The 25,672-nt window shown below is 38.1% G+C and overlaps 2 protein-coding genes across 2 annotated transcripts; one reads left to right on the top strand and one right to left on the bottom strand.

Moving 5' to 3' along the window:
• The first annotated feature begins 9,952 nt into the window (after positions 1-9,952).
• Positions 9,953-10,684, top strand: LOC130629697 (uncharacterized). Its single transcript, XM_057443007.1, has one exon. The coding sequence runs from the start codon at positions 9,953-9,955 to the stop codon at positions 10,682-10,684; it is 732 nt and encodes a 243-aa protein (XP_057298990.1).
• An 8,741-nt stretch (positions 10,685-19,425) lies between these two features.
• LOC130629676 (uncharacterized) lies at positions 19,426-21,221 on the bottom strand. The gene is made up of 4 exons (XM_057442979.1): positions 21,036-21,221; positions 20,837-20,873; positions 20,080-20,645; positions 19,426-19,851 (listed from the first exon to the last, which is right to left on the bottom strand). Exons 1-4 carry the CDS (start codon positions 21,219-21,221, stop codon positions 19,426-19,428), a joined length of 1,215 nt encoding a protein of 404 aa, XP_057298962.1.
• Positions 21,222-25,672: the final 4,451 nt, after the last annotated feature.

Here is a 25,672-nt window from a genome sequence, read left to right as displayed (position 1 = left end):
ATAACGAATATGTAGGTGATTTCTTGACTTCTTCCATCAAGACTTCTAAGAAATATGGAGCAAGACCATCTCAAACATGGAATCTAAAGTACCTTGACAGGGTTTAGTTGAGGAACTTGCTTTACCAGAGGATGTAGGCTCAGAAGAGGATGTTGGCTCAGAAGAGTACGTTAGCTTGGAAGAATCTGTTACATTTTGGTTACCGGTAACAAAAGGGAGAACAGAAGAATTAACAGGTTCTCTTTCAGTGTGTTTTTTACTTTTTTTATGACTTTTGATAGCTGCTTCGCCCATATTTGTGACGCAAATATCTTTCGAGCAATATTTACATCTTTCAAAGCTTTCATTTTTTTTGGAAAGCCACCTCTTGTAATTCGGATCTTTTAGTCAGTCGTCTAAAAAATTTGATTTCCTTGGCATTATTATATCATTAGTAATCTCTTTTAGTCTAGTTCTAAACAGAAATAAAAAGTAAACTATAAGAAACTTAATTGTTAGGTAAGGTCAAGTGAAATATAACATAGATATACCATGGTAGATACTAAACCAATGATAAAACTAGAAATCAAGCAAGAAAGCCTGAAAAAAAGAATTTGATGAGCCTGAAAAAAAGAATTTGATGATCCTTAAAAATTAAATATGCAGCCTTCAAACTAAATTCCAGGACATTCCAGGACAATCTCTAAAAAAGGAAAGTCCAGGACATTCCAGGACAAAAACTAAATTCCAGGACATTCCAGGACAGTGGTCACCATGATTTTATGACCGAAGTCGTTTCTTAGGCAGATTGTTAAAAATAACATTTCAATTCTAATTTTACCAAATTTCAGAAAGACCTTCAAGTGCCTTGTCACAATTATTCTTAAACTCATATTTCAGTGGTCAAAGATATTCATCTTCACATCCATACATTAAAGTAATAATTTGTCAGCATATACTATTTAAGTATGATTTAAGATAATTTACTTGCCGTCTGCTAAATACTTATCCGATCCTCGTTAATATTCTTTGTGGTTACACATAATTTTAGACTGTTCGGAGAAGGGCAAGAAAAAGAGAGCCAGATACTCTGTGTGATGTTGCGAAACACCATATACGTTCTCGCACAAACCCATATCATATCGAAAAGCACAAAATTGATGATGTGATAGGTAATATTTTTTATTACCATTATTTTGCGCAGAGCCTCGTTTAAAGTAATTAAATTAATTAAACTGATGAAGAAAATATTTTAGGAAACTTACCTAATTTAGTTCGTCTTTGCTTTTCTGTAGGTTTTGGAGTCTTTGTAACTAGACTAATTAAGAAGGATGAATCCATAGGAGAATATATCGGTGAACTTAATTCTGCACAAGAAGGAGAAAAAGACCCGGATTATAAAGCGACAATCTTTTTGTAGGTTTCTAATCCTGCTGGATTGGGTAGGATATAAACGATTGTAACATTACTTTTGGCGTTTGGACATTTTCTCGATCCGAAATCTTTATGTGAAATTGAAGAATCGGAAATAGATGAAGAGGAGAATATTTGCAAAACTGACGATGACACTAAAGTCATGCTGTAACCAGACAAGTGTCTAACGCCATTGGCGATTTGGATTGGAATGCAGACTTTTTGTCAACAATTAGAAATGAATTATGTCAAGTATCTATTTTTTTAGTCTTTTTGACGACAATTGCAGAATATGTCATTTTTTACACTATATTATTTGTGTTTTTTGGTATTTTATCTGGGTTTTGGGTGAATCTTTTTAGCTAAGACGAAGGAATGATTTTAAATTTTACTGTTGTTTAAAGTATTTTTAAAAAACCATGGCTTTCTGAGCAAATCTAAAAATGGAAACAAACTGAGGGAAATTTTTGCAAACACGAGTCAAATCACTGAACGAAAACCTGATACAAGTCAGTACGTAACATAGACTACAGTTTTATAACTAAGATACGGAAACTTACTGAACTGAAAACATCCCAAGTATTAAATCTTTTCGATTTATGCATAGATGACGTTAAATAAAGGATTTTTAATCAAGGTTACTCACTTAAATATGGTTTTTTTAATGAAGTACCTCTTTGCTACCGCTAACATGCCACTATTTTTTAACATGCCTTTTTTGACAGCTACTTTATATTTTATCTTATGGTAAACCAACGGGATTTTAACACTTTGCTTGGCGGTGGAACTGTGTGTTTACATCATCTCTTTAGCATTCACGTTCCAAATACTCCAGCATATATTGTTTCTTTAGTCAAGAGAGATTCGCAAGATTTTTGAAAGTATGCTCTTTATGAAACAACGCTGTGGCAAAATGTTTGCAAAATTGCAGCGTCATAAAAAGACAATGATGATGAGGTGACAAAACAGCTAGCTGTAATGATATTTCTTGTCTAATGACAGCTGGTTCTACTATAGTTAGAGGTTGCAACCCTCTAGAGATTTTTCAAAAAAGCAAAATCCCCCTTCTTGGAAGGATTTCCTAAACACATTGACCGTAAAAGGCAGAAAAATACAACAGCGACAGAACACAACACTAAACAATAAATATTAAAGCAATTCAAAATGAATTGAATAGGTACAAATGAGATAAATAAAACTTATCATAACGTGAATATCCTTTAACGGATAAATTAAAAATTATTCTTTAGAGAATGTGTTTAAGAAGCAAACAACTATCTGCGCGCCAGGACTTGTGACCCTGGCTGTAGCTTTCCACATGTGTTATGGGCATAAATCAGGTAACCGAGTGTCAAATGATCTTAAACTCAGGCGTATTCCAAGACTCAGGTCTTTTTAACAGATTCGAAGAGAAAAAGTAATAAGTATCATCTGGACTCCTTTTTAGGCACAACTCGTTGTGCTTCTATTCTAAAGAGTTTTGAGCAGATATGCGCCAACTAGGAAGTTTTTATGAAACGCTTAAGACTATGGCAGGTTTTTCTGACATTAGTTCGTTTGTTAGGGACAATTTTGAAGATCTGTGCAATGCCATTTATATCGTAACAATGATAGAATATAAAAGTTTAAAGGCTGGAATGCGGCTTAACTTGAATTACCTTCTTGTCAAATAAGTGAAAAGGTTGCGAGATAGAATGTTTTTGGAGAAGAAAGATGAACTATCGGGAAAACTAGACAAGTTTTTAATATGCGTAAATTCTAATGAAGGCATCATTGTAAAGAACTTAGGGAAGCGCTTTTAGAAAAGGATATGTACCGAATTAAAATAAAAAACACATAAAACAGTCTACATGTATGGCCACGGAAAAGTGTATTCAAGAAACGCAATTTTCGATACCTGTCAGTTGACGTCAGTTGATGGAGGGAGATTAGATGCCAGTACCGCATCTAGTGAAGTTTTAAACATTCAAAATATTATGAAAGCTATGAAAACGGATGACTTGGCAGCCCTCCTGGACCAGAACATCATTAGAAATGAGTTTCTTGCCAAGTAATGCGAGAAACAATCGTATGCCCAACTGTCAGTGAAGAAGTATTTGTCCTTTTTAATGCACTTTTAGGATTTCCTTATTAATGTTGTCTTGTTTGTACGGAAGAGTAAACAGTATAACATATGGCTAAAATGTATGACTTTTAACCTAGTTAAGGAGAAAAAAGAGGTATTTTAATTTGCTTTGTGGCATTTCAACTCGTTAAAATATGCGATAAAGTTCGATCATTGTGCACAAAAAATGACTCTTGATCCGAATCAAACTTTGGGAAATGTACCAAAGAAAACCTTGACAGAAATAAATGAAGAGATACGAATATGCTGCGGGTGATAATTTGCAATTGTTAATACTTATAAATATTGTCTATAGCTTAATTTACACGACTCGTTTATCTCCGATCAAATGAAACTCCCAGTCTCAGTAATGCCTGGCGAAACTACACCAGATGTCTTGTCAGGTCATATACATACAGATGTTTTAATTTTCAGTTTGATTTAATGCTATGTCAATAACATGATTCCAAATCATGTTCTCCAGACATCAGTCGAAGAAGCTGAACAAGTTAATAGCTACTTGTCACGTGATGGAAATACAACTAAGTACATGCTTTCCCAAAGTAAACAATGTAATTTCACATTAAGAAAATTTATTTATTTTAGTGTTTGACCATAAACATTGACACTTCTTTAACACCTTTTCATGTATAAATTGTGCCAATTATTTTTTTTCTTTTCACTAGAACTTAAAAAGATACTGAATAGTCTGGGATAATAGTTGTAACGGTGCTGGCATCAAAACTATTGTGACCACATGACGGAATTAACATCAGACAATGTAACTTCTTTCACAGGTACAGTCCACCACTGTGATACTTGTTCTATTAATTTTTTTACACAAAATATACTCATTTTTATAGACAAAAAAAAAAAAAAAAGAAAAAAAAACAATAATCCTTTATTCTTAAATTATTTTTAATTTTGCATATAGCTTGAGAGAGAAACGTTAGCGTCTGTCTCTGCTACCCCTCTTCACTATTTGCTAAATAGCGGTACCTCACGAAAAATAGCCCAATCGAAGGTACAGATTTTGGTGACATGACTAAGTCTATTGTTTGATCCTGAAAGTGATGAAATTTAAGGAAAAATAATTAGGAAAGTAATGGTCGTGAAAAAAGAAAAAAAATTAAACCATGATTTACAAGTAACAATTAAAAGAAAGCTGACATGTGGACATTACTACCGCTTTAAACAGTCTTTTTTTGTCCTTTTTGACAATATATTAGTAACGAAGAATAAGAATAAGAAGAACCATAGACACCACAAAAGAAGATAATAGTTGACCACTTCCAAAACTGCGTTGTTTAAAGAATTACCACCAATAATAGCTCTATCTAATAACAGTCTCTGCCCAAAATAGTAGCGCAGTAGCCAACTACACAAAATGCAGGATAAGGGAACCCGTAGATTTTTCCACGGACCAATAACCAGTTCTAAATAATGGTGCAATAATTTCCAAAATTGAAAGGTATGTGCCATAATGTTCTCTATATAAAATATGTTTTTAATATAAATATTGAGCTCCAGTAACTTATTAACACTTATTTGCATATAATGTAAAACACTTTTGTTATTTGACTACATATTCGTCGTAAGAAATAATTTTGCTAATTTATAAAAAAAGTAAAAGAAATAACTTAAAGAGTTAAGGGAAAAAATATCGGTGTTTCAAATTTACACTTAGCTGTAAGTACTTTTATTTAAAAAGATTTTGAACTCCCAAAATCTGTGATTACTTGGATGCAAGCAAGCGGGCTGTTGCCAAGACTGCACAGAATTAGGAACGAACCCAATTTTCCTGATGCTTTTTTAAAAAGGTGTTAATATTAAAATATTCTTTTCAGTTTTCCCTCATTTCAGAGGAAACAGGGCGAATCAAAAAGGCCCAAACGATTAGGCCCATTATGTTTGAAAATGAGATAAAAATTGAGTAGACATTTAAAAAGAAACATCACAACAACAAAAACGTATGCATTGAAATTGCCAAAGATTCAACAATTCGAAAAAAAGACATTGTATTGTTTAACAAAGAACAATCAGCAAATGATTCTTCCAAATATGGAAGTAAAGAAGATAACAAAAAAGACAAACCTTCGTCTCGCTGCAGCCATTGTGATGTTAATGTTATTAAGGAAAATTACTTCAGACATTAAAAGAAATGCACTGCAATGACAAATGGTCTGTTCCACTGTCATTACTTGAAGTGGAGGAGCATGAAAACTACAATCTTGTTTTTTTTGGACAGAATTGTTGCAAAATTTAGAAACAACAGTATTGGAAAGATATGTCGAACTGACAAGTCATGCACATCGCATCTCGATTTTCTGGCAATTGAAAGGGAAGAAGGACAAAGTGTTTGGGGTGTCGAGGGCTGTAAGACAGGTAGAAAAAACAGTATTGGGAAGATATGTCGAACTGACAAGTCATGCACATCGCATCTCGATTTTTCTGGCAATTGAAAGGGAAGAAGGACAAAGTGTTTGGGGTGTCGAGGGCTGTAAGACAGGTACATGAGGCGATAGCTCATTGTTATAACCACTTTAAAGTAAAGATGTGTTACATGAACACAAGGATAGCCATGACATGTCCAATTGGCGGAATTTTGACTGTCTGGCAAGTTCCATCGAGTACAGAAAAAGCAGAAGGAATGACATGAATGCTGGTTTGAAGGGAAATCTTTATTACCTGATCAAACGAGCAGCACAATTATTGCAGTTCTACTTGTTTAATAAAGGTAAAGATGAGGAAGCAGAATGAGTTGGCAGGTTGTTAGTTTTTTGGAAGAAGTGGAAGCAATATTTTTTGCAGATGCTACTTACAGGCTAAGCACAACAGACAGATAATCTGAGAAAACCCCAAACAGTGCCACTTTAAGAAGATTTAACCAAAGTTCTGGAACATTAAATAAAGAAAATGCAAGAGCTGCGCTCTGCCTTTCATTACTGGCATTAATTTCATAGAACTAACCAAAGTATCTAACCAACTGTGGGCTTTATGACAGAGCGATGCAGAAGGTCTTCGGTTTAAGCACGGTCCGAGCCATGGCAGAAGCTATAAAAGTGTAGATTGATCGTTTTTGCAGGAGAATAGCATTGTATCTTGAGCAACTGTTGTACTTGCATGCCTTACGTAGCTCTAATGGGAGAGAGAAAAGGAGTAATTACATCGCAATGCAGATATAACTAGCCTTTTAAGAAGCAACTGGAAAACTTCTGTTTTCTCCCCTTTACAGGGATGACCGAAAAGCTAATTGATCTCGGCTGTACTGAAATAAAGACCTATGAATGTGGAAACATGAGGATTGGTGAAATTTACTCATGCTTGGGATCTGGCACAGCCCCTTGAGTAAGCATCCCCTGCCTCCTGTAAGACACCAGCCACATTCATTGACACCATCCGCCAAAACCAATAACTTTATTAAACATTGGAAAAAGAAGAGTCGACAATTACAAATCATATTTTTGTTGCTTATACCTACTGACTCAGAGCCCAGGGCTTAGAAAGGTAGACTTGAAAACCAGCCCTTAGAAAGGTTGTGACTAAGACTGAAAAGCAGTACACCTGGAAACAAAAAAGCTGGACTGACCAAAAAACCGCCCCTTAGAAAGGCAGACTTGGAAACCAGTGGTGGCAACCCAGAATACCATGCTTTAAATGTACTAGACGCTTTTCATAGGACCCTCATTGATAACAGAATCATTAGAACCTTAATAGGTAATCCTGGGCAAATAACAGTAACGATATGTATGCGTGAAATAAAAAGGTTTACAATACAGCAAACTGCACTGAAGTATTTTGTCTACAGGGACGGTGGATGTAAATAAAATTGGGATTAGGCTCCCAGGAGGTGCTGAATACACTTTCTTGCTTATTACAAGCATGAGTACTGCCCAACTTGGAACTATAACTATTCTCTGAGAGAAAATAATTTACAAATGATGATCTCAACCTCAAATAAGGTAGATGTTGTACTCCTCTAGAGTAAATGCCTCTAAAAGCACAATTCTCCCTTTTTACAAGGAATTAATTAAAAAAATTATAAAAAAATAAAAAGGACACAATTCATTTGAAAAGATGAACAGAACTTTAACCAAGGGCAGGTAGGTTTCCACCCATATTTCTGAACCTAAGTAGCTATTCAGGCGCGGATTTAGACTAGGTCAACCCTGTCACGCGACCTAGTAAAATAATGCCGAGGATTGAAATCGAATTCTGTCGAATTTACCCAGAATCTGAAGATCGAAATATTTCTCCTTGTTTTCTCATAACGCTAATTGGATCAACCTATGTTGACCTGACCTGTGTTAGCCAGTCTTGGCTCTAGGTTATCCCGCGAGGCTTTTACCGTCGACTAGAATCAAACCTATGTGGGCTCGACCTATTTTGAGTCAGAAATTTTGAAGTCAGCCCAGTCTTGGCTCTAGGTTATCCCGCGAGGCTTTTACCGTCGACAAGAATCAAACCTATGTTGGCCTGACCTATTTTGAGTCAGAAATTTTGAAGCCAGCCAGTCTTGGCTCTAGGTTATCCCGTGAGGCTTTCACCATACACTAGAGTCAACCTATCTTGGCCTGACCTATTTTTAGTCAGAAATTTTGAAGCCAGCCAGTCTTGGCTCTAGGTTATCCCGTGAGGCTTTCACTGTTGACTAGAATCAACCTATGTGGGCCTGACCTATTTTTAGTCAGAAAGTTTTAAACAAACCTGTCAAAATTTGTAGCATGTTGTTATAAATATAAGTAAGGCATGCGGTAGATTCTTTCCGTTCTCAACATGGCTTGCAAGAGCTTGAGAGAGCGTGTGGAGTTAGTTTTTGAAAACGAAAATTTTGATGAGCTACCTCAAATTTACGCCGAATTAAATAAAAAGTTTAAATGTAATTCTGTTTTGCCATCTACTAACGTGTTGCAAAAACAACTTACTTTTGGTTGTATCCAAAGAAATTGTCATGCAGAATACTACCTTTCTGCCTATGTGAAAGCAAAGAAGGATGGTTGCGCAATTACGTTGAAGTGAGTTGTTTATGTTTATCTTTTGTTGTTTCTATAATAGCTATGCGTTTTTGTTACTATGACCACTAACTATGCAGCTGAATATTGTCTTAAAAAAGATTATGAATAATCTTTGTTGTTTTAAAATGTGCAAAGGTCATCTCAAATATGTTCAGTTTCTTTTGTTGATGCATTCTTAGTTTATTTATATATTGAGCAAGTTGAATTTCATAAACAAACCTTTAATAGGCAGCAGTTTGGCAAAATGTGTAGTTAAAGTTTTAGAATAGCTAGCAATACCTATTTTTATTACAGGTCTCAGGTCAATGGAAATTGCCTGTACAGTTCTATGGCATTGTGCTTGTTTGGGAAAAATGTGATGGTTGACGACTTACGAATTCTTGTGTCAGTGGAGCTAATGATGAATGCTAGCTTTTACTGTAAGCATCCTCTATTTTCTTCTATCCTTGCTCTTCTAGAAAGTCTCTTTAAATCTATTGTATATATATTACCCGTTATATCTTAGGAACCCTACTTGTTACGATTTATCTTATGTTAGGAACTCTACTCGTTATGATCTAGCATTTATTATTATTCAAGATTATAGCATATCAGCAAGTCACAACATTGTCTCAGTTATTGATCTCATCCTTATACATGGCGCTGCGAGCAGTTTAATCATACCTACAACCTTCGATTCCTTGACGCTTGTTCCTTCAACAAACCATGTCTCGAATCCATCATTCGTTTGTTCAAACGTGAACTCGAACTGTGTAAGTTATACAAACATTCAAATAAAAAAACTTTCACAGACCACTGAAAACTTGTTATTTCACTCAAAGTTATACGATTACACATACATCAAACATATTTGAACTTGCTGCATCATTTTACAGAACATTGTTTACTCACTAATTCGCTTTGTTATCGCAATTGTATTCACTTTTTCGTCGTTTTGTGAGTGCTCCGAACACTCTCGCTTGTTATTATTCCTTGGTCACACCGCCATCTTGGATTTACGCCATCGTGGTCACACGCCGATTCGCTCTTCAAAGATTTCCCGCTATATCGCCGTACCCCGCCTTGAATTGCAATGTCGAACCCTGAGGACGCCGCCCCAACCGCCCCGACCCCCGCCGGCACCGATGCAACTACCGCCGCTCTGGCCATGGTGCTAGAAATGCAAAAGCAACAGAAAGTCATGCAGGAACAATGGACCAAATTCATGTCCCAAGTCCTCCCTGCCGTAGCTCTGAACAACCAAGCACCTGCACCTCCATCTACCAACGAAAGAAATCGATGTTCGAAGCCGGACCGACCGACGATTTCTGCGGATTGCAGTGACAATAAATGGATAATCTTCACGGATGCGTGGAGACGATACAAACAAATGACCCACCTTTAAAACATACAGGATATCAGGAATGAACCACGCTCCACCTGCGATTCCAACGTGAATGAAATGCTTTACAACTTTGTTGGGCCAGACGCCCTCGATAGAGCCACCGAAGCGGAACTGCTATCATACATCAAATCGGTTGCAGTAAAAACGATTTACCCTGAAGTTTACCGACAACAGTTCATCTCAATGCGACAAAGTGACAGCGAAACGATCACTCACTTCATCTCCCGTTTAAAATCTCAAGCGATGCTCTGCAACTTTTCACGTAAATGTGACTGCGATGACCAAAACTGTGAAATATCGTATTCCGAAAATATGATTATGTCGCAAATCATAGCAGGATTATTGAGCTCCTCCCATCGCACAAAGATCTTAAGTGAAATGACTTCCATAGAGACACTTACCCAAATGACAGACCACCTCCTTACACTCGAAGCAACCGCCCAAGCCACGGAGCACTTCAAACCATCATTGCCCGCCCAATCAGATGTAAGCGGCGTCAAATCCGACTACCAACGCTACAAACGTAGTGACTTAAGACAGAAGTCACAAGGCAACAATCGCCCAAACTATCAGGAAGGGGATCGAAAATGCATAGGATGTGGACACAACCGTCATCCAAAAGGAAGAGAGCAATGCCCAGCACAAGGCAAAAAATGTAATAACTGTGGAAAACTTAACCATTTCGCGAATGTTTGCATGAGCAGTAAGACGAACGCCATTCAAGACGCCCCAGTTCCATCCGACCCAGCCGAAACTTCCTTCCTTGGTAGCATCACCGAGTCCTTCTGACTAGATGGCGTACCTCACGGACAATGGGAAAATGATAAATTCATCGAACAAAAACCATCCCCACAGCCAACAGTAAATATATCTATTTCACTCAACTCATCTGCACATCAGAAACTTTGTAAATCGTTTTCTTTGAATAAACTTCAACCTACCAGAGTTAGCGCCATCGCTGATACTGGCGCTCAAACATGTACAGCAGGAATAGAACTGCTTTCACAATTGAATTGTAGTAAAAACGCTTTGATAAAAACTCGACATCGTCTCCGCGCTGTGAACAATAACGACATCAGTATTAAAGGCGCAATCATTGCTGACATCACCGTCGGTACATCGACCACCACAGAAATTGTTTACTTATGTGACAAAGTTAAAGGATTTTTTCTATCAAAAACAGCACTGAAAAAGTTGAACATCGTACACTCTACCTTCCCGGAGCAGATTGCAACCAGCCAACTGAATGCAACAGACTCACCAGACGACTCCGTTGCCGAGTGCGGATGTCCACGTCGTTACCATGTCCACCCATACCTGACACGATTCCGTTTCCAGCGACACCAGAGTATACAGAACAATTAGAGGTTTGGATCAAAACATACTTTTCGAGTAGTGCATTTAACACTTGCAAACACCAAAAGCTACAAGTGATGACAGGCGAACCATTAAAAATCCAATTTCGTGAGGACGAAAACCCGTCTCTGTTCATAAACCAATACCAGTACCACATCACTGGAAAGAATCCGTCAAAGACCAACTCGATCAAGATGTAAACTTGGGGATAGTCGAACCAGTCCCAACCAGGACACCTACAAACTGGTGTTCTCGGATGATTACCGTTCCCAAGAACGACGGCACTCCCCGTCGAACAGTAGATTTGCAAAAACTAAACGCATCTACCAAACGAGAAACTCATTACAGCCAATCACCCTTCAACATCGTAAGTGTAGTTCCACCGCAAACCAAAAAAGACAACCCTCGACGCCTGGAACGGATACCACAGCGTTCCATTAGCCAACGACGCAAAAGAAGCAACGACATTCATCACCGAATGGGGCAGATACCGCTACCTCCGAGCACCACAAGGATTCCATGGATCTGGAGACGGGTATACGAAACGCTTTGACGATATAACAAATGACTTTCCCCGTGTCCAACGTTGTGTAGACGACTCGATCCTTTGGGACTCTGACATCGCAACAGCATTTTGGCACACAATGAACTACATTACACTATGTGCCAACAAAGGGATAGTGTTTAATCCCGAGAAATTTCAATTCGCGAAACACACCGTTGAATTCGCTGGTTTTGTTATCACACCACATGGTTACAAACCAAACCAAAAAATCTTAAAAGGCATTAAAAACTTTCCATCGCCGACCAACATCACCGGTGTTCGATCATGGTTCGGCTTAGTAAACCAAGTCTCCTACGCCTTCGCACAAGCACCCGTCATGACTCCGTTCAGAGAACTCTTGAAACATGATGGAAAATTCTATTGGGATGAGACGTTAGAGCGCGTATTTCAAGAATCCAAACAAAAGATCCTCGACAGCATCGATGAAGGCGTTCGCTCTTTCGAGATATACCGACAAACCTGCGTCACGACTGACTGGAGCAAGACTGGTATCGGCTTCACCCTTCTCCAAAAACATTGTTCGTGTCCTTCGATTAAGCCAACGTGCGTAGAAAACCACTGGAAAACATGCTACGCTGGTTCTCGCTTCACATCCCCCGCAGAGAGCGGATACGCACCAGTCGAAGGCGAAGCACTCGCTTTACTATTCGCCTTACAATCTTGCCGAATGTTTGTAATGGGATGCCCTAACCTAATTATCGCCGTCGACCACGAGTCTCTGGTACCAATATTTAACAAAAGAGATTGTTCGAGCTAAAAAACCCAAGACTGTTAGACATCAGAGAAAAGACTCTAATGTATAACTTCCAAGTAATCCACATCCCGGGCAAGAAAAACGTAGGAGCAAACTTCATGTCCCGGATACCGCTTTCACCACCGTCAAACACCTCTGATAAGATCGAGGCTACTATCTCGGCTTCTATCCACCTCTGTTTCAACCAAAACAACTCGTGTTCCCTTGAGGACATCTCACGCAAAGCATCTGAAGACGCCAAGTACAAAGATCTCCACCGTACAATTCTCGAGGGATTTCCAACCAACAAAGAAATTTTACCACAACATATCTTACCCTACTGGAGATTGAAAAATGACTTATATTGTGTAGACAATCTAATTATGCTTGAAGATCGCGTCCTGATACCACGCGCTCTTCGACGTACCCTACTAGAAGAGTTACACATCGGACACCAAGGCGTCAGCGCAATGAGAGAAAATGCAAAAAGACGATTCTTCTGGCCACAAATGAGCTCACACATACAAAACCACAGAAGTCAATGCACCCGATGCAACCAAATCGCTCTGCAACTTTTCACGTAAATGTGACTGCGATGACCAAAACTGTGAAATATCGTATTCCGAAAATATGATTATGTCGCAAATCATAGCAGGATTATTGAGCTCCTCCCATCGCACAAAGATCTTAAGTGAAATGACTTCCATAGAGACACTTACCCAAATGACAGACCACCTCCTTACACTCGAAGCAACCGCCCAAGCCACGGAGCACTTCAAACCATCATTGCCCGCCCAATCAGATGTAAGCGGCGTCAAATCCGACTACCAACGCTACAAACGTAGTGACTTAAGACAGAAGTCACAAGGCAACAATCGCCCAAACTATCAGGAAGGGGATCGAAAATGCATAGGATGTGGACACAACCGTCATCCAAAAGGAAGAGAGCAATGCCCAGCACAAGGCAAAAAATGTAATAACTGTGGAAAACTTAACCATTTCGCGAATGTTTGCATGAGCAGTAAGACGAACGCCATTCAAGACGCCCCAGTTCCATCCGACCCAGCCGAAACTTCCTTCCTTGGTAGCATCACCAAGTCCTTCTGACTAGATGGCGTACCTCACGGACAATGGGAAAATGATAAATTCATCGAACAAAAACCATCCCCACAGCCAACAGTAAATATATCTATTTCACTCAACTCATCTGCACATCAGAAACTTTGTAAATCGTTTTCTTTGAATAAACTTCAACCTACCAGAGTTAGCGCCATCGCTGATACTGGCGCTCAAACATGTACAGCAGGAATAGAACTGCTTTCACAATTGAATTGTAGTAAAAACGCTTTGATAAAAACTCGACATCGTCTCCGCGCTGTGAACAATAACGACATCAGTATTAAAGGCGCAATCATTGCTGACATCACCGTCGGTACATCGACCACCACAGAAATTGTTTACTTATGTGACAAAGTTAAAGGATTTTTTCTATCAAAAACAGCACTGAAAAAGTTGAACATCGTACACTCTACCTTCCCGGAGCAGATTGCAACCAGCCAACTGAATGCAACAGACTCACCAGACGACTCCGTTGCCGAGTGCGGATGTCCACGTCGTTACCATGTCCACCCATACCTGACACGATTCCGTTTCCAGCGACACCAGAGTATACAGAACAATTAGAGGTTTGGATCAAAACATACTTTTCGAGTAGTGCATTTAACACTTGCAAACACCAAAAGCTACAAGTGATGACAGGCGAACCATTAAAAATCCAATTTCGTGAGGACGAAAACCCGTCTCTGTTCATAAACCAATACCAGTACCACATCACTGGAAAGAATCCGTCAAAGACCAACTCGATCAAGATGTAAACTTGGGGATAGTCGAACCAGTCCCAACCAGGACACCTACAAACTGGTGTTCTCGGATGATTACCGTTCCCAAGAACGACGGCACTCCCCGTCGAACAGTAGATTTGCAAAAACTAAACGCATCTACCAAACGAGAAACTCATTACAGCCAATCACCCTTCAACATCGTAAGTGTAGTTCCACCGCAAACCAAAAAAGACAACCCTCGACGCCTGGAACGGATACCACAGCGTTCCATTAGCCAACGACGCAAAAGAAGCAACGACATTCATCACCGAATGGGGCAGATACCGCTACCTCCGAGCACCACAAGGATTCCATGGATCTGGAGACGGGTATACGAAACGCTTTGACGATATAACAAATGACTTTCCCCGTGTCCAACGTTGTGTAGACGACTCGATCCTTTGGGACTCTGACATCGCAACAGCATTTTGGCACACAATGAACTACATTACACTATGTGCCAACAAAGGGATAGTGTTTAATCCCGAGAAATTTCAATTCGCGAAACACACCGTTGAATTCGCTGGTTTTGTTATCACACCACATGGTTACAAACCAAACCAAAAAATCTTAAAAGGCATTAAAAACTTTCCATCGCCGACCAACATCACCGGTGTTCGATCATGGTTCGGCTTAGTAAACCAAGTCTCCTACGCCTTCGCACAAGCACCCGTCATGACTCCGTTCAGAGAACTCTTGAAACATGATGGAAAATTCTATTGGGATGAGACGTTAGAGCGCGTATTTCAAGAATCCAAACAAAAGATCCTCGACAGCATCGATGAAGGCGTTCGCTCTTTCGAGATATACCGACAAACCTGCGTCACGACTGACTGGAGCAAGACTGGTATCGGCTTCACCCTTCTCCAAAAACATTGTTCGTGTCCTTCGATTAAGCCAACGTGCGGAGAAAACCACTGGAAAACATGCTACGCTGGTTCTCGCTTCACATCCCCCGCAGAGAGCGGATACGCACCAGTCGAAGGCGAAGCACTCGCTTTACTATTCGCCTTACAATCTTGCCGAATGTTTGTAATGGGATGCCCTAACCTAATTATCGCCGTCGACCACGAGTCTCTGGTACCAATATTTAACAAAAGAGATTGTTCGAGCTAAAAAACCCAAGACTGTTAGACATCAGAGAAAAGACTCTAATGTATAACTTCCAAGTAATCCACATCCCGGGCAAGAAAAACGTAGGAGCAAACTTCATGTCCCGGATACCGCTTTCACCACCGTCAAACACCTCTGATAAGATCGAGGCTACTATCTCGGCTTCTATCCACCTCTGTTTCAACCAAAACAACTCGTGTTCCCTTGAGGACATCTCACGCAAAGCATCTGAAGACGCCAAGTACAAAGATCTCCACCGTACAATTCTCGAGGGATTTCCAACCAACAAAGAAATTTTACCACAACATATCTTACCCTACTGGAGATTGAAAAATGACTTATATTGTGTAGACAATCTAATTATGCTTGAAGATCGCGTCCTGATACCACGCGCTCTTCGACGTACCCTACTAGAAGAGTTACACATCGGACACCAAGGCGTCAGCGCAATGAGAGAAAATGCAAAAAGACGATTCTTCTGGCCACAAATGAGCTCACACATACAAAACCACAGAAGTCAATGCACCCGATGCAACCAAATCGCTCCCTCACATCGCAAAGATACACCGGAAGTCCCCGATCCACCGATTTATCCATTCCAACAGACAGCTGCCGATCTATTTCACATGGCAGGGCGTCTTTATATAGTCTACGCAGATCGCTTCTCCGGTTGGCCAGAGGTAGCCTCAACGAAACCTGATGCTACAGCTACCACGGTTGTAAACATTCTTCGAAGATATTTCACAAATTTTGGCGTCCCCGAAGAACTGTCATCAGACGGGGGTCCGCCATTTACATCTCACGAGTTCGAAAACTTTCTACGATCTTGGAACGTTTCACATCGAGTATCATCTGTCGGCTACCCCCAAAGCAACGGACGAGCAGAAGCCGCAGTTAAGACTGTCAAACGAATATTAACGACCAATATTAGTCAATCTGGGTCACTGGACACCGATAATGTCGCCAAAGCCCTTCTCCTGTACCGAAACACTCCATCACCAGACATGGGTGTCTCACCTGAGCTCCTATTTGGACGCCACATCAGAGACCATCTTCCAGCACCAAGACGTTTCCGGAAAGAATGGATTGACTTAGCCGATATTCGCGAGAACACTTTTACGAGAAGACACCAACATGCTTGCACGACATCACAACGACAACTCCCTGTTTTGAAAGTTAGAGACACTTTTCCATTCAGAACCAAACTGGTAACGCCCCGCTTCGATGGGAAAAGACCGGGGTAATCAGCGAAAGTTTACCCCATCGACAATACCGTGTTGTAGTCGATGGCAGCCGCCGTACAACATTACGTAATAGACAGTTTTTACGCCCAATACCAAACGAAACACGCAACGATATCATCGATTCAGACATTCTCCAACAAACAAAAGAAGAACATCTTCCCAGTACTAACGGGACAGATCTACCAGCAATCAATCAACCAGAAACAATTCTAACTGAACAAGAGACAACTCAGGCAGACACTCCACCATCAATCGTCTGCCCTCCGACACCCGTCATCCAAACGAGACGATCAACACGCACTAGAAGACCACCAGAAAGATTTAAAGACTATGTTATAAAATAGACATTTACACACGAAATTACTCGTGTCCATCATTTAGTATATTTAGTGAACTCTACTCGTTATGATCTAGCATTTATTATTATTTAAAATTATAGCATATCAACAAGTCACAACATTGTCTCAGTTATTGATCTCATCCTTATACATCTATGGAAGATATTCTCAATATGTCTGTCTGCAAGTTTGTCGCGAAACAGTCTAAAAATGATTTATGCTAACGAAATACATTTAAGTTGTCATTCTTTTTCTATTTGAAGTGTTTATGCGGAGCTGCGGCGTTTATGAGAATGTTTCGTTTCTGTTATCAAGGTCTAAAACGTCTGCATACGAGGTTGTTTTTTGTCCCCGTTTAAGCCTATTTCAGGGTTCGCAAAGCCCGTTTTACCAAGACCCCCAGCTGTATATTCAAATTTTCTTAGTAGGAAAGAAAATTTGCTAGATCCGCCCCTGCTATTTATCGACCAACATGGTAAATTTCTGGTAATCGAACACGGAAAAGAAGCTTTTACGCTTTAAGCTTTCCAAATGCATTAGTGACATAAATCAAGAGTAAATTATGAAATAAGATGTTATGAGTCTGAGGAAACACTCAATGCATATGGTAAAGCAATGCAAGATGTGGTGTGTTAGAGTCAGTTTTAAGCTATTTAGTTATGATAAAGGTTTCAACGGATCGAAATTGAAGTCGATACTTGCCAAAATGCGATTGAAATTTATACCCGTCTCCAAGTATACCGTCCTTAGCATACGGTTTTGCTACACGATTTTTCGTATTTCTGGATAAAATAGCGTGCGCGGGACCCACAAGACTCCATGCAGAGCAAATACGGTCAAATTCGCCCTGTATTATATATTTTCATTTTTCTCTTGCTGAAAGAGTTTCCCACATTACAAATTATATTTTATGTCTTAATACAGAATGAACAGTTGTTTTGTAAGTATTTTTTTGAAAGCCTAGTGTGGCCAATTGAGTCCAAACGCGGAAAACACAAGTCTGGTTTTAGAGATGTACATCTTCTTGTTGTCAGAACACATGCGGGACTGGTTATTTTAGAAAGCTCCCCACCCATTGACCATGCCTGTACACTCCATCAGTTAGAAAAGACAGATTCCCATGTGTCCTTAGCTAGATCAACATATACATATATATACATTGGTTCTTTATTGCTAGTTTTATAGCCTCACATTACATAACTTTTTTCTTCAGAAATGATTTTCTCGTCATTATCCACACCTCCAGCTTTTTCCCCCTCATCTGAACTGTCGTCTTCAATGACTAGCTTTTCGACTATTTTAACCATTTTTCAATTCAATTTAATTATTTGCCATAGAAAAGTTCAGACTACATTAGGTATAACCCATTATATAAATATTTACATATAGTTATATTCAATAGCTAGGGACCAACGCCATAGCGATGTTAATAGCTACAGGGAGGAAAAATACTATTCCAAATGATTATGAGATAACAAGACAGCAAGCTGTGATGATGGAACAGGTATAACGACCCTTAAAGTTAAAATTGTAGAGGCTACCCCCTCTGAAGATCGAAACACAGTGAAAGATCTCCCTTTTTCAAGGATAATAGTTATGTTGTCAACTCTTCTTTTTGCAACGTTTAACAAAAGTTCTTGGTTTCGGCGGATGGTGTCAATGAATGTGGCTGGTGTCCTGCAGGAGGCAGGGGATGTTTACTCAAGGGTCCGAAAAAGATCCAAAGCATGAGTGAATTTAACTAATCCTTATGTTTCCACGTTCATAGGTGTTTGTTTCAGTACAGCCGAAATCCATGAGATTTTCTATCATCCCTGTAAAAGGCAGAATACAGAAGTTTTCCAGTTGCTTCTTATTCTTTGGAGCAAAACCTGCTTTTTCATTAATATCCCTGTCTTAAAAGGCTAGTTATATCTGCATTGCGATGTAGTTACTCATATTCTCTTTCATGCTCCTCCATTTTAAGTAATGACAGTGGAACAGACCATTTGTCATTGCAACGCATTTCTTTTTGTGCCTGGAGTAATTTTCCTTCATGGCAATAACATCACAATAGAGACGAAGGTTTGTCTTTTTTATTGCAATCAAAATGACCAACAATGATTATATTTATTAAACAATATATTTCGGAAATTTATTCCATCTTCAGGTCTAAAATATAAAAAACATATTCAGTAAAAACTGTTAAAAACATTAAAATAATAAAGTTTTTTTATCATACATATCATACATAGCATCATACACTGTACACAAATCAGAAAAAAGCTGATGGTAATTAAATCGTAATTACCCACGTCATAATTAAAATTTAATCACCAGCGGCCTGAATCTATATTCATCCTTTGTATTCAAAGATGGTTTCAATTGATTGATGAAAAGAGCCTCTAAAGTCATTAAATGATACATTGATTTTGAGTTTGAGCACAAGATCGTTACGTCATCAATCGACAATTCACGTTCGCATTCTTTCCAATGATCCGCAACCGGGCCATTTCGTCGATGTTCTTTGAAACGACATATCAAATGACGGCTTGTTTGACCGACATAGCAAGACGAACATCTTGGACATGAAAATTTATATACTACGCCACTTATCAAAGATTTTTCGACTGTTGGCTTTAGTGATGGTAGACAGCTTTTCAGTTTATTCAGCGTGAATATAATTCTGCACGGAGCTTTGATGTTGTTAAGCGTTCGTTTGAAATTATCCGAAACTTTACCACGATACTGAATAAATAACAATTTTTCTTCTGTTTCCTCTTCTTCTTTTTCTTTTTCTTTTTCGTCCTGATCAGTTTGTGGAATCGGCTTTTCAATGATTTTTCTCAATGTGTCTGAAATAATGGGGTCGTAGAATTCAGCGGGATATTGGTTGTTATCTAGAATTCCTTTAGCCTTTTTCAGACTTTCATGAAATGTTTCCCAACTGCTACAAGCTCTATAGACTCTATGTACAAGTCCAGACACAACCGATCTCTTGTATTGTTTTGGTGCAAGGGCGTGGAAATTTAGTGTTAAACCAGTGTCAGTTGGTTTTGTATACCACTTTGAGACAAGGTTTCCGTGTGTTCTTTTTATAGACATGTCTAGAAATGCAATTTCTCCATTGTTTTCACGCTCGATAGTAAACTTTAGTGATGGGTGAATATTATTAATCTCATTCAACTTTTCCTGGATCTTATCTTTGTTGATATTTCTGATAATATCGTCCATATATCTCGCGAATAAATCAGCATCTCCCTTGATAATATCGTCAAATTTACTGAGCCAACCATTAGCAAGCATTGGAGCTGGTGGGCTCCCCATTGCCAATCCATCGACTTGTTGGTAATATCCATCATGAGTCGACATAACTACATTGCTACTACATAGTAAGGTTAATTTATGAAAAGTTTCTCGATCTACTGGAGGTTTTTCGTATTTTCCAGAATATAAAAGACTGGTACAATCATCAATTGCTTCGTTCAGTGGTACATTTGTATATAGGGATGTGACGTCAAAACTCACAAGTTCCTCATTTTCTGCAAGTTGGAGATGTGTAATTAGATCGGATATCTTGTGCTCAAACTCAAAATCAATGTATCATTTAATGACTTTAGAGGCTCTTTTCATCAATCAATTGAAACCATCTTTGAATACAAAGGATGAATATAGATTCAGGCCGCTGGTGATTAAATTTTAATTATGACGTGGGTAATTACGATTTAATTACCATCAGCTTTTTTCTGATTTGTGTACAGTGTATGATGCTATGTATGATATGTATGATAAATAAACTTTATTATTTTAATGTTTTTAACAGTTTTTATTGAATATGTTTTTTATATTTTAGACCTGAAGATGGAATAAATTTCCGAAATATATTGTTTAATAAATATAATCATTGTTGGTCATTTTGATTGCAATATTACATGGAACCACAATGTTTCTGACTTATTTGTCTTTTTTGTTATCTTGTTTACTTTGATATTTGGAAGAACCATTTGCTGATTGTTCTTTGTTAAACAATACAATGCCTTTTTTTCGAATTGTTGGATCTTTGGCAATTTCAACGCATTCTTGACGTTTTTGTTAATGGGCAAAATCGTTTGGGCCATTTTGATTCGAATAAGGACTGAAAAGATGACTTTAACATTAACACCTTTTTAAACAAGCATCAGGAAAATTGAGATCGATCCTAATTCTGCGCAGTCTTGGCAAAAGTCAGGTTTACTTGCATTCAATTAATCATTTCGGGAGTTCACAAAATTTTTAAATAAAAGTACATACTGTTAAGTGTAAATTTGAAACATCGATATTATTTCCCTTAAAAATGACTAAAATCCAGTATTCTACTTAAAAAAAAAAAAAAAAATGACGTAACTCTTTAAATTATTACTTTTTTTATAAATTAACAAAATTAGATTTTTACGACAAATATGTAGTCAAATAACAAAAGTTTTGAGAAATATTCTTATTTACATTACATGCAAATAAGTGTTAATAAGTTACTGGGGCTTAATAATTATATTGAAAACCTATTTTAGTATACATAAGTACTAGTTATCGCTTATAGAGAACATAATGGCCCGCGCAGATACAGACAAAATACGGCTATTATTAAGAAAACTAGTCATCAACTCATTGCATTTCGCATTTCCCTCGCGTGAAATAAAAAAGTTATCCAGCTAAGCAAATCAATCATCGATTCTCATGTTTAGGAAAGGGTGTTTGCTTCAACGTACACTCTCAAGTGATCAAAGATAGCCATCCGTTTTGCTAAAGAACTCTCACCTGAAAAAGTAAACATGCTTTGCATTTCTCAATAGTCATTGCACCTTTATTCAAAGATTTGCATGTTAAAAAAGGGATGAAAGGGGATGCATTCCACCAAATTTTACTTCAAGAGATGAGAGAATCAAACTAAACAACATGTACGGCTACAAAATATTTATTATCCACAGTATCTACCAGCAACCTAATCCAAGAGTTGACAATGGATTATCTCATTCGCAACAGACTGAATCTTACACACAGTATTTAATTGTTTCTTTCATCGTCACTACTACTGCTATTGTCATTAATTTCCTCATGTGTTATCTGTGAGAAAAAATGAACTGTTTATGCCAAAAGGCAATCGTTTAGAAGTGGCAGGTCCACCCCATATCTCTACTAAAAAATCGTAGTGTTCAAAAACAAGTTAACCACTTCCAGAACGAGAACCATATATTACTGCTTTTGAAATTGATTGATGGATTTCCTTTGTTTTACAGATTTCCTTTGTTTTTTTCAATGATACGATTTTTGCCTTTTCTTTGAACAGCACTTTTGAAACTGGTCAACTATTATCTTCTTTTGTGGTGTCTATCGTTCTTCTTATTCTTATTCCTTTTTACTAGTAGCTATTCTGAAAAAGGACCACAAAATAGTAACATTTAAACTTTTTTTAAGCGGTAGTAATGTCCACCTGTCAGTTTCTTAACGACAGTCTCTTTTAATTGATACTTGCAAATCATGGTTTAATATTTTTTTTTTTTTTTTGACGACATGACTTTCCTATTTATTTTTCCTTAAATTTCATCACTTTCAGGATCAAACAATAGGCTTTGCGTACCCCTCAGATTGCTTTCTCTTCTCCCAAACATTGCATGATATACAAGATTTTGAGAGAACGTCAACGTCGACACTTGTGATATCTCTGTCATGACTCCATTTAAGGATGCATAACCTCGACCCTGCCAAGATCCATCCGTACTTGCTTCTATATTGACAATTGTATTGTCATCAAAATTGTCTTTCAGCATTTCTTTTCTGATTTCATTTGCAGCTTTAACCATTGAATTCCTGGCTGTGGCAACATAAGAATTATGTAATTCTTTATTTATGGATTCAAAAGAATCTAAGTTCATTGGTTGTGGCATATTCATTATTGCGCAAAATGTTTTCATGGCAATATGACCACAATGGCTCGATAGTTGATTTCATATGACTTCCTACCTCTCCCTCTGTCTTCTTGTAATACTTCACAGGAAGTTTTAAAATTCATTTCCCAATCACATTTATTACATTTCAGAAACAGAGCATGCGAAAGTCCTTTCTTCTTTTCTACATCATGCTGAATTTTGATCGCAGAAGTGCAGCTAGGGCATTTAGCTACAACGTAGAGTAACCCAAGCAGAAGGTCTGTGTCGATCAGTATGTTGCATTCATAGTTAGAATGTGGATCTTCAGGTTGTTGTGTATTTTCATCTGGATTTTCGTTCAATTCCTCATGTGTTTGTGCACTTGAATCTGTCCCAGAAACATTTTTTCTCTCATAGTAACGTCTTTTTCTAGCTCTCTCAAATTTAAATCTTTTACCTGATCCCATAATTTCAATGTAAAGGTCTTTTCTATACCAATATAAGACTCCATCATCAGCAGCAGTTCAACACTAAATGTAAAACTAGGCTCGCATTTGAAAGTAACTATGTGGTTTTAACTTATGGAATTTAGCGCGGGAAAAGGGAGAAATAGCTGCAGCACGCCCCTAATGGGTGTTTTAAAATTTTGAAGGAAAAAGACCCAAAAATGACCTAGAAAATACATCCAACCGGTTACTAGGGAGGGCTGTTGCTATGAAACTTTAATAATAAGTACCTGAGTATCGGTAAAACATTTTTTTCATTTTTCCATTTTTTTTACAGGAGAGCCACCTTGAAAATTTTAATCCTGATAAATATTTTTAAACTGGATAGAAACAAGTTTATTGAGAGAAGTTACGCAGAAATCATGTATAGAAAATAAAGGTCGATATTTCTTTCAAAAGTCTAACGTTTCAATATATGTATATCATAAGCTCATATCTTAAGAGCTACATTTTTACGTAGCGTTGTGACAAAAGAGGATGGGTTATGTCTTCCGAGTTTTTTCCGGCAACCCAAGTCAAACATTACATACCTAATGAGTCGTTGTTGCTTATTCTTGGCAATATACTACGGACAGGTTCTATAAATAAACAAATTAAAATTAGAATAAGTCACAAGAAATACATTAAATGTCTTCTTTTATCTAAAGAAAACTGGAGTTTTTTATGGTTGTTGCTAAGGCAGGTCATGGAATGACAAAATTATACCTTCTTCTTTTTCTTCTAAATGGACAGATGAAGGGTCAACAGTCGCTATGGAGGGAGAGCTAAGATGAGATAAGACGATTTATTGACAATTATTGTGATATAATAACAGAAAGGATGTATTACACAATCAAGAGAGCCATGACGACTCCTTGTCAAATATACACTCAAGGCTAAGCATACATACCTAGTGTCTCGTCGAAAATTGACAAATTTGAGTCAGGTTTTATAAGTTGACCAAATAAATTGTGTTTTTAACAGTTTAAGGTGCTAAAACAAAGCGGTAACTGGGACAGAGAGCGCCTTTTCTTTTTTGTATCTATGAGAAATTAGAATAGTTTTGTGAAACTGACATGCGCTTTCGCAGAAATCAGAATAAGAAATTATACCTATTTCTTCTGTTTCGTCCAAAAAGACAGATGCAGGGTCAACACTTGCTATGGATGGAAATAAGGTGAGATAAGGAATCATATATTATAACAGTCAAAGTGATAAAATAATGAATCAACGAAACAAGCTGCAACACATCACCCTAGAAGTATAATTTGTTATTAGCGTCTCCCTCATTAAAGCACCCCACGTAACAAGTATTCTCTCCCTCTAAAAGAAAGAAGCGCTTAATAGAAAATTCTTTATATTCATATCAACCAAAACAAAACAAACCTCGTAAATGATCTTAAAAGAAATCTTATTAAAAAAGTTACAACTTGATTTTCTAGGAATTTTAACTGCCATTTGACACTTTTAACGTGGTAGCTATTTCTTATTTATACTTATGCGGGAATACAATCGGGCCTTGCTTTAGATCTGTTTTTCAGATTTCTTTATATTTAAAAGATCCATCTTCTCCCGTTCACAAGCTATAGTGAGATTCTGTTGTTCCAACTCCTTCTTAAAATACTGAATGATAAGCGCAGCATCTTCCTTAGACCAACCACGTTCTGGAGTTTTCAGATGATCAACAACACCAAGAACCTTTTGTATCATGGCATGCACTGCTCTTGCTTGTTTTTGTTTTTTACTCCGTAGATTTTGCTGGCAGTCTAAAGCGAGTGTGCAAGGAGATCAGCAACAGCTGCGCATTTCCGTGGTCCTCATCATGAACAGCAGTGGTCACAGACTTTCTAATCAAGGTTGTGCTCATATTTACATGTATATTCCTGATTTCGACCAAGCAGAATTTATTTGTCGACTAACTGAGCCCGCTTCAAGCGACTTGCCATTTCGGGTAACAAAAATGTTCTCACATGTTGTGGAAATTTGAGGGCGAATGCGCGTGACATAGATGTCAAGAAGACGAGCTAACTGCAAAAGAATACATACTGTAGCGGATCCATGAGTGTAGCGCGTTTTGTGATACCTTACGTTGATCGTACACGTAGTTTCGTCCAGTTGGCGCTTCTCGTACTGTTTCATCAACATGTTGACTGACACCCCTGACCTATGTGTATGTGCATT

The sequence above is a fragment of the Hydractinia symbiolongicarpus genome, chromosome 1, assembly GCF_029227915.1.
Source record: "Hydractinia symbiolongicarpus strain clone_291-10 chromosome 1, HSymV2.1, whole genome shotgun sequence".
Taxonomy (NCBI): domain Eukaryota; kingdom Metazoa; phylum Cnidaria; class Hydrozoa; order Anthoathecata; family Hydractiniidae; genus Hydractinia; species Hydractinia symbiolongicarpus.
The sequence above is the reverse complement of the archived record's forward strand: the minus strand, read 5'-3'. Positions and strand labels throughout refer to the sequence as shown.

Excerpts from the sequence above, each read along its gene's own strand:
- LOC130629697 (XM_057443007.1), top strand. The coding sequence starts at position 9,953 with ATGCTTTACAACTTTGTTGGGCCAGACGCCCTCGATAGAGCCACCGAA.
- LOC130629676 (XM_057442979.1), bottom strand. The coding sequence starts at position 21,221 with ATGGCCCAAACGATTTTGCCCATTAACAAAAACGTCAAGAATGCGTTG. Across the intron at positions 20,874-21,035 it reads CAGAAACATTGTGGTTCCAT|CATCATACACTGTACACAAA; the intron begins GTAATATTGCAA and ends TATCATACATAG. Across the intron at positions 19,852-20,079 it reads GATCGGTTGTGTCTGGACTT|TATCGTGGTAAAGTTTCGGA; the intron begins GTACATAGAGTC and ends TTATTTATTCAG.